The 18,074-nt window shown below is 47.4% G+C and overlaps 1 protein-coding gene and 1 pseudogene across 1 annotated transcript; one reads left to right on the top strand and one right to left on the bottom strand.

The window, feature by feature from the left end:
• Positions 1-2,854: 2,854 nt before the first annotated feature.
• LOC115031526 (uncharacterized) lies at positions 2,855-16,559 on the bottom strand. The gene is made up of 4 exons (XM_029479728.2): positions 16,333-16,559; positions 13,099-13,158; positions 6,591-6,717; positions 2,855-4,128 (listed from the first exon to the last, which is right to left on the bottom strand). Exons 2-4 carry the CDS (start codon positions 13,105-13,107, stop codon positions 3,104-3,106), a joined length of 1,161 nt encoding a protein of 386 aa, XP_029335588.1. The 5' UTR covers positions 13,108-13,158; positions 16,333-16,559; the 3' UTR covers positions 2,855-3,103.
• LOC110297309 (protein phosphatase 1 regulatory subunit 14B pseudogene) lies at positions 11,367-11,867 on the top strand (annotated as a pseudogene).
• Positions 16,560-18,074: the final 1,515 nt, after the last annotated feature.

Below are 18,074 nucleotides of genomic sequence, written 5' to 3'. Positions count from 1 at the left end.
AACAAACAAACAAACAAACAAAAAAATCAAATGTGGAGCTGGACATGGCAGCACACACCTTTAATCTCATCACTCACGCTGGGAAGGAGAGGCAGGGGATCTCTCTTGTGTATGAGGCCAGCCTGGTCTACATGATGAGTTCCAGGATAACTGGGGTAATGTAGAAAGACCCTGTCCCTCCAAAAATCAAATAAATAGATACATACATACTGATGGGGCTTAGGAGATGGCTCACTGGTTAGGAATACTGGTTGCTTTTACAGAAAATACAAGTTCATTTCTCAGCACCCATGTGGCGGCTCATAACCACGTATAACCCCAGCTCCTGGTGATTCAATGCTCTTACAAGTCAGAGGTACACACACACACTCACTCACAAAGACACTCATACACATAAAATGTCCAAAACATGGTATAGATATGCCTAGGAACAATGTCCATCAGGGGCATATATTTTAGCATGTATCATGAAAAAGAATATCTGAAAGAAACAAGGCCTACCAGGAGGCTCGTAGAGTCACATACTGTCAAGGTAAGAGTCCTGGGATTGCTACATTTTGTTGTTTTGTTTTTTCCAGGCAAGGTTTCTCTATGAAGTAGTCCTGGCTGTCCTGGAACTTTCTAAGTAGACCAGGCTGGACTCGTGTCTCCCATGTGTCACCACCTGATTGTCAACTTGAGATTTAGAATCACAAGGCACGTCCTCTGGGAGGCTGGGAGGCTGGGGCTGGGAGAATGGGATATTTTCAGACAGTTTACCTGAAGTAGGAAGAAACATCCTGAATTTAAGAAAAAGGGGTGGGGCCTGGGACGGAAGAAATGGCTCAATCGTTAGCATTTACTGTATATACTTCCAGAGGACATTCCTAACACCCACATCGTGGCTCAAAACCATCAGTGTGCACATAAACACGAATACACAATGGTGCACACATGCATGCATACATACAGGCAAGACACTCATACACATAAGAAAAGAATTTTTGTAACCAAGCTGGCTACTGGCATTCCATCTTTCTGCTTCCTGACTGCAGACTCCACGTGACCACGTACCTTTTGCCATTCTTGTTCTGCCAAACTGTATCCTCAAACTGTGAACCACATTGAACTCCACAGCAGGATAGACAGAAAGGTAATCTCAGTGCCACAGGAAAAGCCTTGCAGAGGAAAAGGGCTCTGCTCCAGAGACCTGATTGACTTTTAAATAAGCCCACAAAAGGCAGACTCCAAACTCCACTGATAAGGACCTAACAGCACATAAAAATATGCGCTTTCATCTTTAATCCCAGCACTTGGGAGGCAGAGGCAGCAGGATCTCTGGGAGTTCGAAGCCAGCTTGGTCTGCAGGGTGAGTTCCAGGACAGCTAGGGCTACAGAGAGAAGCCCTGTCTTGGAAAACAAAAAACAGAAAACAAAAACAAAACACAATGCCCTCCCCCCACCCCCCACCACCACCAAAAAAAAAAAAAAAAAATGCTTTCCGGGCTGGTGAGATGGCTCAGTGGGTAAGAGCACCCGACTGCTCTTCCAAAGGTCCAGAGTTCAAATCCCAGCAACCACATGGTGGCTCACAACCATCCGTAACGAGATCTGGCGCCCTCTTCTGGAGTGTCTGAAGACAGCTACAGTGTACTTACATATAATAAATAAATAAATCTTAAAAAAAAAAAAAATGCTTTCCAAAGGTCATCTTGTCAAAGTCAGCAAATTAACTGATCTCAGGACTCGAGAGACGGCTCAGCAGATAAGAGCACCGGGTACTCTTACAAAGGACCAGGGTTCTGTTCCCACGACTTACAGGGTGGCTTAGAACCACTTGGAAACTGTTCCAGGGACTCCAATCCTTTCTTTAGGCCTCTAGGACACCAGGCACACAGCTGGTGCACATACATGCATATGTGCAGGCAAGTCACTCCGGCACCCAAAATAAAAGGAATAAAACTTAAAGAAAACTGCTCTGGTTAGCGCTAGATGCTACTTTTCCAGAAGCCATCTCCATGAGGGGTGTCAAGAACAGCAATTAGGCCGTGCTCACGTGGGCTTTAAATGACGTATAACCTCCTGCTCCTGGCACTCTTCCCCAAGTACGTTATCCTCCTCACAAGCCACCATACAACTAGACTTACTAAGGAAAAAATAATCTTCTAACTCTCTTCTTTCGGTTTTTCAAGACAGGGTTTCTCTGTGTAACCCTGGCTGTTCTGGAATTCTCCCTGTAGACCAAGCTGGCCTCTGCCTCCTGAATGCTGGGATTAAAGGCGTGCACCACCACCCAGATAAATTCTTTAACTCTTAATCTTATAACAAATGACACTTTGCAGGAATGTCAGAAAGGCGATGCTTTCTGAGCCATCTTTAGAGGTTAACTTGTGAGCCACCAAGATCCTACAGTCACGGCAGGACCTGGCTATGACTCTCCCTCAGAGCCACCCCAAGTTCTCTTATCATCCCATATATCCGCATTGACTCTTCAAGTTGTTTTTGTAAGGCATCTTGTCAAAGCAACCAGTGACTCGTGTAGCTCCTAGTCACCATGCTCAAAGTTGTTCATGAAAATGCTCATAAAGGCTCAAAGAACAAGCCACCTTAAAAACATTAAGAATACAGCGGGCAATAATGGCGCACACCTTTAATCCCAGTGTTCAGGAGGCAGAGGGAGGCAGATCTCTGAGTTTGTGGCCAGCCTGGTCTACAGAGAACTTCAGGACAGCCAGCGCTACACAGAGAAACCCTGTCTCCAAGATACCCCTCTCCAAAAAGGAAAAAAAAAAAAAGTTAATGACGCAATTATGAAAAAAAAAAGGAAAGAACGGAAACCATAAAATTACACTGCCACACAGATTGTTACGTTTAAGATCAAAGCATTGTTTTCTGTTCAATTATTTGCCAGACTGAATAATCTGAGTCAAAAGAAATACAAGCTGTTACTCAACAGCTTGCAGAATATACTGCATTGATAGGGTGCTTCTCCAATACGAGTTTCTCTTAGATGAACAAGCGAGAGTCAACAAGTCAACTGTTTCGACATTCTTCGGTCTAGAGGGACTCTACAGAGTCTCTGACAGTTCTGAGTCTTCCCATACATCATGTATGTGTCGGTTCATCACCAATATAAGTTCTGATGCTGAATAGGCTGTGAGTTATAGATAAAGTTCTTCCCACAGTCCTCGTCTTCGTAGGCTTTCTTACCACCGTGAATTCTGTGATGACTGATGAGCTGTGAACTCTGAGAATAGGCTTTCCCACAAATCTTACATTCATACGGCTTCTCTCCAGTGTGGATTCTCTGGTGTCTGGTGAGGTCGGAACCTGACCGGAAAGCCTTCTCACACTCCTTACACTCATAGGGCTTCTCACCGGTGTGGATTCTTTGATGTTTAATAAGTTGGGAACTCTGACTAAAGGCATTGCCGCATTCCTTACATTCGTAGGGTTTCTCTCCGGTGTGAATTCTCTGGTGTTGAGTGAAATTTGAACCGCTACTAAAAGCCTTCCCACATTCTTTACATTCATAAGGCTTCTCGCCAGTGTGAATTCTCTGATGGCGAGTAAAATTTGAGCCACTACTGAAGGCTTTTCCGCAGTCCTTACACTCATAGGGTTTCTCACCTGTGTGAATTCTGTGATGTCGTGTCAGGTCTGAGCCGCAAATGAATGTTTTCCCACATTCCTTACACTCAAAGGGTTTCTTTCCGGTGTGAATTTTGTAGTGGTGAGTGAGCCCTGAGGGGTGTCTAAAGGTCTTGCCACAGTCCTTACACTCGTACGGCTTCTCAGTGGTGCGAACGATCTGATGGGTAGCAAACCGAGAGCCATGCTTACAGTGTTCCCTGTTTTCTTTACTTGCACAATATTTCTCTTTATTCTTGATAATCTGCTGCAGCCTGAAGGATGGGTACTGACTGAGAGTGGGCACGTCGTCACCGTTGATGATCAGTTCGCTGAACTGTCTCTCCTGAGATCCGCGCTGTCTCTCACGGTGGCCATTCCATTCCCGGGCACTGCTGAGACTCGAGCACTGAAGGTCCTGTCTCGTGAGCTTCCTCATTATCTCCCGCTGCGCTGTCTCTATCTCATACAGCTCCTTCTTCAGGAATAACTTCTGGGCCTCACATCTTGACTCCAGGACTGGAGTGGGGGGCGGGGGGGGGGGGGGAGAACAGTGACTCACATTTGTATTGTTTGGGAGCTGTGATATAAGCCTGGGAGAGCTAAGTGACTTTTGAGAACTAGGTAAAGGTCAGGAAGGCACAGTGGCAGACATCTGTAACCTCACGACACAAAGACAGGAGCACCAAGAGTCCAAAGTCATCCTAAGTTTGAAGCTAGTCTGGGTTTTATGAGACTCTGTATTAAGAATAAATTTAAAAAAAAATTTTTTTTGAGGCTGGAGAGATGGCTTAGTAGTTAAGAGCACTGGCTGCTCTCCCGAAGGTCCCAGGTTCAATTTCTAGCACCCACACGGCAGCTCACAACTGTCTCTAACTCCAGTTCCAGAGCATCTGGCATCTTTACACAGACATACATGTAGGCCAAACACCAGTGCACATAAAGATAAGTAAATCAAGCCGGGCGTGGTGGCGCACGCCTTTAATCCCAGCACTCGGGAGGCAGAGGCAGGCGGATTTCTGAGTTCGAGGCCAGCCTGGTCTACAAAGTGAGTTCCAGGACAGCCAGGGCTACACAGAGAAACCCTGTCTCGAAAAACCAAAAAAAAAAAAAAAAAAAAAAAAAAAAAGATAAGTAAATCAGGGGCTGGCGAGATGGCTCAGTGGTTAAGAGCGCCGACTGCTTTTCCGAAAGTCCCGAGTTCAAATTCCAGCAACCACATGGTGGCTCACAACCATCTGTAACGAAATCTGATGCCCTCTTCTGGAGGATAGCTACAGTGTACTCACATATAAATAAATAAATAAATAAATATAAGTAAATCACTAAAAAAAATATCCAGCCAGGTTTGGTAGCATACATGTTTAATCCCAGCACTTGGGCTGCAATGTTACTTCTGTAGTTTGTCACTGAGAACTGCACACATTAGAGAAACAGTGAAAAGTCGTTAGAAGTATGGGTGACAGCACTTGGGAGGCAGAGGCAGGCGGATTTCTGAGTTCGAGGCCAGCCTGGTCTATAAAGTGAGTTCCAGGACAGTCAGGGCTACACAGAGAAACCCTGTCTTGAAAAACCAAAAAAAAAAAAAAAAAAGTATAAAAAGTATGGGTGAATTAAGGACGGTATGGCCCTTCTGAATAAAACAGATGAAAACCTAGTTAAGAAAGCAAGTCGGTAGAATTGCAGGTCGGTGGTACAAGGCTTGCTTAGCAGGCACAGGCCCTGGCTGATCCCCAGCAGGAGAGGCTTCAATGGAGAAGGAAGGGGGAACTGGAGGAGGATGTATCTTTGACTGTTTAGGGGAGTACACATTCCAGTGGACAGCAGACAGCGGATCCAGAAAGAGGCTGCTAAGAAGTATTAGAATCCAGACGGGGCTGCTGCTCAGGTCACAGTCCCTGCAGTCCCCTCTCCCTGGCCTCACAGGTGTTCGCAGGCACCCTATGGAAAGCCAACAGCATTCCCTTGGAATGGCCCTTGGGTTTCTCATCTGGAGATGTGAGTTTGGGGGCTTAAACATACCAAAGGATCTACAGGGAGCCACACTTCTCTTCCCTGACTGCCTGGTGAGAAACCAGAGGCCCCGTCTTCAGGCTCCTGCTGAGCCTTCCCCCTTCCTCAGAGATCTGTAACCTGGAGCCAGGCTCTGTCACTCCTTAGAGCTCACACGGTGCTGTCTGTGGTGCTGGGGCCTGGCGTCTCCTTAGTCTCAGCCATGCTGGTGTCGGCCTGTGCATGCATTAGTAGCTCTTCTAATAAACTTCTTACACCCAACAATCATCCAGACCTGCATCTAAGACCTTTCAAGAACCTTGGAAGGAGCTGGATCCAAAGTATGCATTACAGGAAAGGTGACAGTGAAGAAGACCCAGAAGGCCTTTTGTAACTCCACGCAGCTTTCTCTTTTTTTCCCTTTCAGGTGGTTTTTGTTTTTGTTTTTATTTTTATTTTTTTGAGACAGGGTTTCTCTGTGTAGCTCTGGCTGTCCTGGAACTCACTCTGTAGACCAGGCTGGCCTCAAACTCAGAAATCTGCCTGCCTCTGCCTCCCAAGTCCCTTTCAGGTTTTTAAAGACAGGATCCCACTATAGCCCTGGCTGGCCTAAAACTTACAGAGCTCTATCTGCCCCTTCCTCCCAAGTGCTGGGACTACCAGTGTGTGCCAACATGCTCAACTATTTTTGGCTCTTCTTTACTTTTCTATTTTTACTTTTTGAGACAGGGTCTCATGTAGCCTAGGCTGGCCTGGAACTAGCTGCAATCCTGTCCCAGCCGCCCAAGTGCTGTAATTACAGGCATGAGCCACCATACTGCACAGCTTCCTGTTGTTAACTCTACTACACCTGAAACACTCTGGGACTAGGAGGTAGACGTCCGAAGGCTTTTTCAAAAACAGGTAAGCTTCCCGAGGATACTCGGAGGAAAGGAGGAAACAGCCCCACCAAAGGGCAAATCAGAGTTAGTGTGGACAGACATCCTTACCCATTGAGAGCAGGTTGCTGTAATTCTCCAACATCACATCTCTGTACAGATCTCTCTGCTCCTCAGTCAGGCACTCCCACTCCTCCTGAGAGAAGTCTATGTACACATCGTGGAACAGCACTGACACCTGGAACAATACCCACAAATTGCTTGATTAATAGAAGGGGCGGGGCGGAAGAGAAGGAGGGGTTGCTTCTATGTAGGAAAAACAACAGAAAAGGAATAAGGTAGAACTAGCTAAATGCCGTGGGATTAAGTGTCTGGAATCATAGGGAAGGCCTATGACCAAACCACTGTGCTTCTATGGCACTGTTTCCTCCAGACTAGGCCACCTGGGCTGGATAAATTCCTCCATTATCCACAGGAAGCTGGGAAGCACAGACCCAGCCGGGAGGACCTCTGCGCTAAATGACGTACACAAAGCCTCATGGCATTCTCACACAGCCAAGAGTAAAATCTCAGGGTAGAAGAAAAAGAAACGACATCAGAAGCATCCGGAGAGACAGCAGGCTACGTGAGGGCATCAGACATCCAGAGAGACAGCAGGCTATGTGAAGCCATCAGACATCCAGAGAGACAGCAGGCTGTGTGAAGCCATCAGACATCCAGAGAGACAGCAGGCTATGTGAGGGCATCAGACATCCAGAGAGACAGCAGGCTATGTGAGGGCATCAGACATCCAGAGAGACAGCAGGCTACGTGAGGGCATCAGACATCCAGAGAGACAGCAGGCTATGTGAGGGCATCAGACATCCAGAGAGACAGCAGGCTATGTGAAGCCATCAGACATCCAGAGAGACAGCAGGCTATGTGAAGCCATCAGACATCCAGAGAGACAGCAGGCTATGTGAGGGCATCAGACATCCAGAGAGACAGCAGGCTATGTGAGGGCATCAGACATCCAGAGAGACAGCAGGCTAAGTGAAGCCATCAGACATCCAGAGAGACAGCAGGCTATGTGAGGGCATCAGGAAGCACAGGAGTATTGGGATTCTTACGACTTCTGGACACAAGAAACAAAATAATTCAGTACCCAGTGGAGAAAAATAAACTCTGACCCAGAAGTCTATAACTCAACTATCTTTGTTCTGAGCGTACACTCTTAGATGTACAAGGACTCAAGTACAGGGTCCTGGGGAACTACTGGAGGATGTAGTCACCAAGAAGAGGGAGTAAACCAAAAACGGCCATGGGATGCAGGAAAGAGTCACACGTCAACAGGAGACTATCAGAGGAAAACCCAGAGAAAGGATAAAAGTTCAGGAAAGCGGTGGCTTCTAGAAAGTAAACAGAGGGGGCTAGTGAGATGGCTCAGCGGTTAAGAGTGCCGACTGCTCTTCCAAAGGTCTTGAGTTCAAATCCCAGCAAGCACATGGTGGCTCACAACCATTCGTAACGAAATCTGATGCCATCTTCTGGAGTGTCTGAAGACAGCTACAGTGTACTTACATATAATAAATAAATAAAATTAAAAAAAAAAAAAGAAAGTAAACGATCTTTCCAGAAGGAACAAGGACACTGAGGGATGGGGAGGGAGTCTCTATGTCCAAAAGATGACGATGTTTGACCATATAGAAATGCACTAGCAGGCTAGAGAGGCTCACAGGTTAAAGGTACTGGCTACTCTTTGCTACTCTTTGAGTTTAGTTCTGAGTACCCACAACCATCTATACTGTAGTTTGAGGGGATCCAATGCCCTCTTCTGGCTGAGTGCATATGGTGCTGACAAAAAAACAGGGGGCAAACATTCACGTACAAGAAATAAAAACCATGAAACTTCACTGACTGATGTGTGGCAATGACATCACCAAACTTGGGGGCCACGCCCTGTGCCCAATATAAGTTCGGCCACCCATCCTCATTTTTTTCTCCCCCCCCCGGCCCCCCACATCCTCATTTAAAGGAGCCAAATTAATAGTAATAGTATAATGAGGTAGAAAAAGAAAGAGTTATTAAACATGACCACCAAGCAGAGAGCTGTCCTGAGACTGAAGGTTAAAAGGAGGGCAGAGGATATGCATATCTAAACAGTCTTGGTCAAGGCGTGGTTCCAACCACCACTGACCCACCACTATCTGGGCTCATCCCCTTGGGTACTCTTGTAAGTTGGTAGATGTCAATTCTCTTTCCAGGAGACAAGTTCCCCCTTGGGCTGGGAACTTTTCTCCCAGCATAAGATGGGGAGAGGGGGGCGGGGGGGGAGGGGGGGAGAGATGGACGCCGCTATTTCTTGGAGCCCACACTTCAGTAGTTTGATAGACCTCTGACTCAGAGACACAAGGATCTGGAACATCTTCATTTCTGCCAAGCCAGTAAACAGTAAATATCAGAGATTTCAGATCTAAATAGACCAATAACTAAGAAAATAGAACAAGGACTAATTAATGGAGCTGAGTGTAGAGGCAGAGGCAGAGGCAGACGGATCTGTGAGGCTGAAGCCAGCCTGGCTTACAGAGGGAGTTCTAGAACAACCAGGGTTATACAGAGAAATCCTGCCTTGAAAAACAAAACAATAAGCAAACGATCAAAGTCATTAATGTACGGGGTGTGACCATGCAGGGCAGCAACCAGAGGTTTGAGGTCAGTCACAGTGAGTGAGAGCCCATCTCTAAAACAAGGAAGAAAACACAAGTTCCTTCATTCCAAGAACTGGAATAGGGCATGCACCATGGTGTTCAGACTTAAGACTGGAATATGTTACAATCAGGTACCCCACACAATGTTAAAAAAGTAAATGTTAATACTGATAGATAAGTAAATGAATAAGGCTGGCTAGGTTGTACAGACTTTGAACCTCAGTCTCTGTGAACTCAATGTCAGCCTAGTCTACAAACTGAGAAGTGTTTAAAATAAAAGGGGTGGGGGTGGAAAGGGGACAGGGCAGACAACTTGTTATAATAAGTGTAGAGGCATATTTATTTCAGATTACATAATATTCCATCTTAAAGATAATAAATGCCAGCCGGGCAGTGGTGGCACACGCCTTTAATCCCAGCACTTGGGAGGCAGAGAGAAGCAGGCGGATTTCTGAGTTCAAGGCCAGCCTGGTCTATACAGTGAGTTCCAGGACAGCCAGGGCTATACAGAGAAACCCTGTCTCGGGAGAGAAAAAAAAAAAAGAAGATAATAAATGCTAATTTCTTGTTCACCTGCTTGTTGTCTGGGATGAAATCCAGGAACCCAGGGGTCTTTTCAGGCTAGACAAAGTATTTTACCAAGAAGCTACTTCCCAGTCTTTGGCTGGGAAGACGGCGCTCAGTATGTACTTCAGGGTTCACCGTAGTGCAAGCTGGTCTCTACCATCATCCTAAATGCTGGGATTCAGGCTTGAGCCAATGGACTCGGCACATATGACATTTTTACCTACCATTAGACTTTTAGGTTAATATTAATCTTTAAAGACTTCCCTGAGCTGGGACACAGCTCACTTGGTAAAGTATTTGCCCAGTAGCTATGAGACTCTGGGTTCCATCCCTAAAGCTCTATATAAACTGGGCCTGGCGGCACACGCCTGTTAAGTCCAACACCCAAGAGGTGAAGAAGGCAGGATTAGCCCAAGGTCATCCTCAGCTAAATAATGAATTGGAAGCCAGCCTATAAAGACTCCATCTGAAAACAAACACACACACACACACAAAAGATGTCCGCTGTCCACTCACTTCCCTCTAGGGTATGAGATGCCTCTGTACACCAGACCAGACTGAGAAGGGCATTCAGAGATGGGGACAAATAGGTTCCATGGGACTCCTGGCCAGCCAGGAACGCCAGGGATGTTACAACTCTTAGAAAAGAAGTGAAGAGGTTTGGGTGACCATAGCCGGGGACCTGGGACTCTCATCAGCTACAGCAGCAGTGGCAGAGGTGGCAGCTGCAGCTGCTGCCACTCTAATGTGAGCCTCTGTAGGGGGCAAGAGCCTAGCCATCCATGTGGGTCCCAGATTCAGCGGTGAACAAACTCTCCCCCTAGTGTTACAACTCAGGAAAGAGGATCCTCCATGAACTAACCTGAGTGCTTTTTCCATGTGGACAGGGATTGAGGGAGGAGATGTTTTCTATCGGTGAGTTTGAGAGGTTAGTGGTGCTCTATTTCCACGGGGAAAGACTCTGGGTGCTACATTACAGGTCTGACTGCCCACGGTCCTCTCGGTGGGGAGTCATGGCTGCAGGACTGGTATAGAGATAGGAGCAGCCATTCCTGCTGCTCTCAAATATCTGAGATTCCTGGAGTCTGAGCTCACTCAATGTTACCAGATCCTATGCCTGTCTGGTGGCACAGCCACTTGCCCTACAAAAAGGTAACTTTAGTATGGGAAGCTGGTATGTATAAGCGCCACTGTGGACTTGTTACTTGCCCCTGTTACTGAGCTTCAGGAAAATGATGAAGAAAGATGCTGCTTAATACAAAAGCATTGGGCTGGGAGCTCAACAGTCGAGAACACTCTGGCTGTTCTTCCAGAGGACCCAGGTTCAATTCCCCTTACCAACAATCCAATCCCAGAGGATCTGACACCCTCTACTGGACTCCGTAGGTATGACACACATGGGATACACAACACCCAAACAGATAAACAGATTTAAAAAAAAAAAAGAAGAAGAAAGAAAAAAAAAGCTCAATGACGTTAGAGTTAAGGTTTCACAGAGCTTTGACCAACCAGCAGTCATACTTCCAAACCTACAGGCTCATAAACCAGGAGACACAGATGTTCTAAGACTAAAACTGAGGTGGGGGGCTCCGCATGCTGCAGCTGCCCCTGGGCACTCAACGCCACCCTCGCCATGGGTGGAGCCCACGAGCTAGCCAGCCGCTGGCTGCCGGAGTCCAGGAGGTGCATTCGCCAAGGTGGACAGCCTCCCATGGGAGGGTTAGGGAAGTGGGGGGTTGCAGCGTTGGCTGTCTTGGCCCCCAGGCTGGGCAGTGGCAGCACAGGGCCCCAAGTCTACTTTCTGAGTCCCCCTGGGGCTGCAGACAAAGAGGCGGGGACAATGACAATGGCCCAGCGAGACAGCCAAGGGTACGACAAGGAGCTAAGGAAGTGGCTCAAGCTAGAGAAGTGGGTTTTAGAACAGCTCATGTGACTCTACGACTGCCAGGAGGAGGAGACCCCGGAGCTCCAGACAGATGTGGGTGAACTCTTGGATATGGAAAGCGATGACACCCAGTGTGCTAGAGTCAGGGAGCTGTGAGTTGACTGTTACAAACCCGCTGAGGCCTTCATCTCTGACCTGCTGGACAAGATCCAGGCCATGCAGAAGCTGAGCACACCCCAGAAGAAGTAAGGGTCCTGACTCAGACGACCGTGCCTCCCACAGGACAATCGCTGCCCCCAACCTCGTAGCAACAGCAAAACCGGGGGACCCTGCAGCCAGGTTTGGTGCCATGAGCAGGGATCCCCATGCCCCTGCCCCTGCCCTCAGTTTTCCATTTTGGGGGTCTTTTTATTGTTATCAAACTGATAGGATATTAAAAAAAAAAAGACTGAAACTGAGTAAAAGTATCACTCTTATTTTTTCTTCTTCTTCTTTTTGTTGTTGTTAGATTGAAACAGGATCATTGGGTAGCCCTGGTTGGCCTGGAACTCACTCTGCAGACCAGGCTTGCCTTGCACTCACAGAGATCTTCCTGCCTCTGCCTCCTGAGTGCTGGGATTAAAGGTGTGTGCCACCACTTTTTGGTTGTGATCCTATTTGGACCTAACAGCTGGACCATCACTCCTGCCCCCAAAGCCTTTTCAGTTTGTCACTAGAGACTCTTTCCTTAGAGCAGCAGTTCTCAACCTGTGGGTCACAGCCCGTTTGAGGTTGTAACAACCCTTTCACAGGGGTCACCTTAGATCAAAAACCACACATATGTTTATGATTCATAACTGTAGTAAAACTATAGTTATAAGGTAGCAATAAAAATAATTTTACGGTCAGAGATCACCACAGCGTAAGCAACTGTCACCACGGGCTTTTCTACGCACATCCCAGCTCCCCGATAACAACTCGGAGACTTATTTATGAGTAAGGGCCTAGGCCATGAGCTTGGGCTTGTTCTCTGACTAGCTTGTAACTTAGACAACCCACTTAAACTAATCTATGTTTGCATCCAACGTCCTCAGATGCCGGGACAAACCTCCAGCTCTGACTCTCTCAGCGTTTCAATCGCTCTCCTGAAATGCCCTCCTTCTACTCCCTCCCTCTTGCTAACAGCACATCAGCTTGTCATTGCCGGGCAATGCTTCCACACGTGCACACGTGGTTATCCCTACAGGGAGCTGTATTAAAGGGTCACAGCATTAGGAAGATGGAGAGCCACTGCCTTAACAGGTAGCCCTTTGCCCATCACAAGGACCCTATCATGACTGAGCTACCATGGCTTTTGAGCAAGGTGAGACTCTTGTTTATAGCTAAATGGAAGGTTCTTTGTTCAACACCAAAAAAGCATCAAGTTGAAGAAAGCAGACATGTATCTGTACTAGACACAAAATGATTGTATTCGAATACAAAAAAAAAACCTATGCCTCACCTGAGCCATGGCTTTGATGGTGACAGGTCCTCTGTGCTGTTCTTCTGGAACGGGGGAGAACTGGGGGAGACAAAGACAGTGAGACCCCACTTGACTCAGTACACACAGCAGTCATTCCCCAAGTACTCACCCCACCCTTTGAGGGGTCTAAAGTGGGAAGAACAGACAGATATCTCAACATCCCTAACTTCAGAGAGCCAGGCTCTCGAATGGAACAGGAGGGGTTTGGGCAATATGGCTCATGGGCACATAAGCACACACATGAAGATATACTGAGAGGCCAAACCTACTCCGCCTTGGGACTGGCCTCCATCTTAAAGAGAAAAAAAAGCCTGAGAACTTGACCTGCAGCAGAACCCAAGCTGCACCCACATACCAGGAAGGACCCCAGGGCTTGTCCTTGCCTATACCCCAGAGTTACTCCCTAGCAACCTCCTAGCAACAGTCAATCAAAGGTTAGTCTGGTTATTTTGGGTGTACTTTCAGCTTGTTTGTGATTGTCAATAGTCTTGCTTCAGAGCACCCACCTGTCGGCTTATAGCCGTTCTATTAGATGTTTGCCAGACTGGACACCTCCTCCCTCCCTCCCTCCCTCCCTCCCTCCCTCCCTTGCTCCTATTTTCCTATAAAAACTTGTCCTGCTGAGGGTTTGAGGATCCTGTTCAAGGATTCCCATTCTGTTGTGACAAGGCTGGGAGGGAGGAGAGTCCAAGCCTGAGCTTGTAATAAAGAGACCCTAATGGCCTTTTGGGGTTCATGAGCACTTCCTGGCACAACAATACAATTCTTGTATAGGGTAGAACATGATACAAGTGTCTGAGATCTCAGCGCTCCGAGACTGAAACAATAGCACTGCCAGAGGCTTGAGACCACCCAGGCCTTCACAGACTGACTCACCTCTCCCTCCTACCTCTCTGCTTCTCTCTCTCTGGTTTTGTGAGAAAATGTCTCTCTACATAGCTCTGACTGTCCTGGAGTTCACTCTGTTGACCAGGCTGGTATTGAACTCACAGAGATCTACCTGCTTCTGACTCCAGAGTGCTGGGGTTAAAGACCTGCACAACCACACATAGTTTAAAATTAAGTCTTTTATTTTAAAATCACACTTTAAACCTTTTTGGGGGGTTAGAAGAGGGTGTGGGAACTGAAGCTCCTGCGGTAATTATAATTACGGTAAAGGTGATTATAACATGTCTGCTGTGGAGGCGCGCGCCTTTAATCCCAACACTCCGGAGCCAGAGGCAGGTGGATCTGTGAGTTCAAGGCCAGGCTGGAATACAGACTAAGTCCCAGGCTATCCAGGGCTATTCCGAGAGACCTTGTCTCAAAAGAAAAAAATTAAAGCAGACATGACAGAACGTTTGTATGATTAAAAGTGAGAAATACTCAAATGTCTACTATTTGATGAGATGAGTAAGTGCCATATACTTCAAATGAATTTTGCAGACAATGGATGGAACTCGAGAACATCATCCTGAGTGAGGTGACCCGGAGTCAGAAAGACATGCACAGTATGTACTCACTGATAAGTGGACATTAGCCATAAAGTGCAGGATAACCAAGCTATGATCCACAGACCAGAAAAAACTGGATAATAAGGAGGTCCAAGGGAGGGCTCCAGAATCCCACTCAGAAGGGGGAGTAAATAGTCATGGGAGATGTGTGGAGAGAGGAAGATGGGTAGGAGAGGGGGTGAGGATCGGAACACAGATGGCGATCAAGTGGAGAGGGCGAGAGAGGGCTGGGAGAATGGAAACCAGCAGCGGGAGGGGGGTATCTCTGGTGACTAGCTAGAGCCTTGGGAAGGAAGAGGCTACAGGGAGCCTATGGGGTGACTTTAGCTGAGACTCCTACTAGAGGAGAATTATAGAGACTGATGTGGCCACCTCCTGTACCCAGGCAAGACTTCCAGAGGCAGAGGGACATCAATCCACTCCAAAAATCTTCAACCCAAAATTTGTCTTGTTTATAGAAAGTGCAGGGATAAATATGGACCAGAGACCGAGAGAACAGTCATCCAATGACTGCCCCAACTTGAGACCCATCCCATGTGAGAGAGCCTAACTAACTAACTCTATTAATGATACTCTTATGCTTGCAGACAGCAGCCTAGCATAACTGTCTCCTGAGAGACTTCATCCAGCAGTGGATGGAGGCAGATGCAGAGAGCCACACTCATCAGGTGGAGCTTGGGGAGTCTTGTGGAAGAGTGAGGAATAGAAATGAGCAAGCCAGAGGGGTCCAAGACACCACAAGAAGTCCCAGAGTCAACGACTTGGGAGCATGGAGGTTCACAGAGCCTGGGTCACCAACCAAGGAGCATGGAAGAGCTGGACCTAAGCACACTCCCCACCCCACGCCTACACATTTGTAGCAAATGTGAGCTTGGTGTTTATGTGGGTCCCCTAAGAAGTGGAGTGGGGGTTGTCTCCATCTCTGTTCCCTGTCACTGGGTCACCCCCTACTTGGACTGCCTGACTGTGCTTCCTAGACCTGCTGGGACGAGGTGCCCCAGGGAGGGGTGGTACCCAGAGGGACTCTCCTGCCCTGAGGACAAGGTAAGGGGGAGATGGAGGGAGGGATTTGTAAGGGTAGGACTGGGAAGAGAGGAAGGAGGGTGGCTGAGATTAGGATGTAAAGTGAATTTTTAAAAGTAAACATTAAAAACAGTTGGAAATACTCATATGGCTACCATTAATAGTCGAGATGAATAAATGCTTCAGATGCTGAAATATCAAACAGCACAAAGACTCAGTTAAGCCGCTATCCCAATATCAAACAGCACAAAGACTCAGTTAAGCCGCTATCCCACTTAACAGGGGGAAGTCCTACACAGCGGTCCAAATAAACAAAGTAAAAGACAAAGAAAAGCATGATAGCTCACACATGAACCTCTAAAATGAGCAAAGGCTAAAGAAGAACGCACGCAAGAGATACACATACAAAACGTCACACTCGCAACCCACACACAGACCCACAACAGGGACATTCAGCTATCGGAAACCTACCTACGAGAAGACAGGACTACCTACTAGGGGCTCAAAAAGTAACTTAAGCACAACTTCACTTTTACCACACAGAATCCACAGGTATCTGCGCCTGCACTGTGCTGCACGTGGTCACAACATCACACAGTCGCACGCCCCTACAGGGACAGAACACTCACCCAGCCAGCAGCTCTCCACATCCACACACAATGCCGCACGTGTCCCCAGCTCGCTCCCTCCCACTCACCAAGGGGTGGTGCCCGCCACGGTGTTAGCAGAAACTGATGCTCATCACCAGTCCAGCCCCTTAGCACCGCGATCACTGTTCACAAATTAGCCGCACAATTCCGACTTCAACTCCTCCGCCGCACAAAGCCCAGCCTCGGCGTTCGCCCCGCCTCCTCCCGGGTTCCGCACCACAGGCCTTCCTTGCAAGCTGCCAAAGCCCTGCGATCCTTCAGTGCACCTCCCCTCTTGCCAGCTAAGCTCTGAAGTCATGCCAGGCGCGTGATCTTCCCGCGAGAAGCCAGGGAGCCCTCTGGGAAATGTAGTCCCAGGGAAACACTGCAGACAAGATGGCTCCCGATGGGCGGGGCTTCTAACGGTCCCGCAGTGTGGTGGACGAGCGGAGGACACCCCCAAATCGAAGCGCATCCCTCAGGATACATGGAACCCTATATCAGCTTCCATTACTACATTTAAAATCATTCAAAAAAGTTAGGAATCTGTTGATTTCTCGGACCTTTGGTATTATCTGTAGAAGATAGACTGCATCAGGAAAGAGGCGGAGAACTGGTAGGGGGCGGAGTGTGATTTGCATAGTAAGCATAATCACGCGGCTGAGAGTAATATAATTCAGTGCAATAGGAAAAAAATATATTGAAGGGGGAAAGTTATCTCAATTCCTCAGAGAGCTAAGCCTTTGCTTGGCCACCTCTAGCGGCCGAGATTTCCCCCCCCTCCCCCCGCCCCCAGAAGTGTACAGGAACAGATCTCCTTAGCAGATGTGTGACTTGTTCTGGACATGCATTTGGCTTGGTACTCATTAGCAGGTCCTGTAGGTTGAAAGGGTGGATACCAGGACGACACCTTGGATTCCCACATGCTTCTAATGCTAGCCCGCAGGAGGGGCAGGAGGATCAGGGTCGTCCCTAGCTACTGAGAGGTAGTTACAGTAAAAACTACAGTGGAACACTTGGAGAAAGCATCTTTCTTTGAAGTGATTTCCATAACCAATAAATATACCTAGTCCAGGAGATAACAAATCAGTTGGTCTGAAAAAAACATTAAAGTTGGGGCTAGAGAGATGGCTCAGCGATTAAGAACACTGGCTTCTCTTCCAGAGGACCTGAGTTCAATTCCCAGCAACCACATAGTGGCTCACAATCATAATAAGAGGATCCGATGCCCTCTTCTGGCCTACAGATGTATATGCAGCAGAGCACTCAAACATTAAATCTTTTAAAAAGACATTGAAGTTAAAAGACTACATCTCTGTATAATCAAGATTTTTCTCTTCCGAAAATAGGGACAACATGGCTTACCTCACTTCTCTGTTAATTGCAAAGCTGCCACAGTCCTAATGATATAGAAAGACGTAATAAAATCGATGCTGGGCTGGTGAGATGGCTCAGTGGGTAAGAGCACCCGATTGCTCTTCCAAAGGTCCGGAGTTCAAATCCCAGCAACCACATGGTGGCTCACAACCATCCGTAACGAGATCTGACTCCCTCTTCTGGAGTGTCTGAAGACAACTACAGTATACTTACATATAATAAATAAATAAATCTTTGAAAAAAAATAAAATCGATGCTATCAAGACATGAAGATCTTATAAAGATATGAAGTCACCCAGAATAGAATGGAGCTGAGGGAGAGCTGCCAGTAGACTACCCCAGTGATAACAGTTATACTAACCAGGCCTGTTAGAGGGAAGTGAAGTTTGGGATTGCTGGGTGTGGAGATTTGAATGAGCTGGCTCATAGGCTC

This window comes from Mus caroli, unplaced genomic scaffold (genome assembly GCF_978045245.1).
Source record: "Mus caroli unplaced genomic scaffold, Mus_caroli_1 scaffold_8, whole genome shotgun sequence".
NCBI lineage: Eukaryota > Metazoa > Chordata > Mammalia > Rodentia > Muridae > Mus > Mus caroli.
Note: the sequence above shows the minus strand (reverse complement) of the source record. Positions and strands in the feature narration are given on the sequence as shown.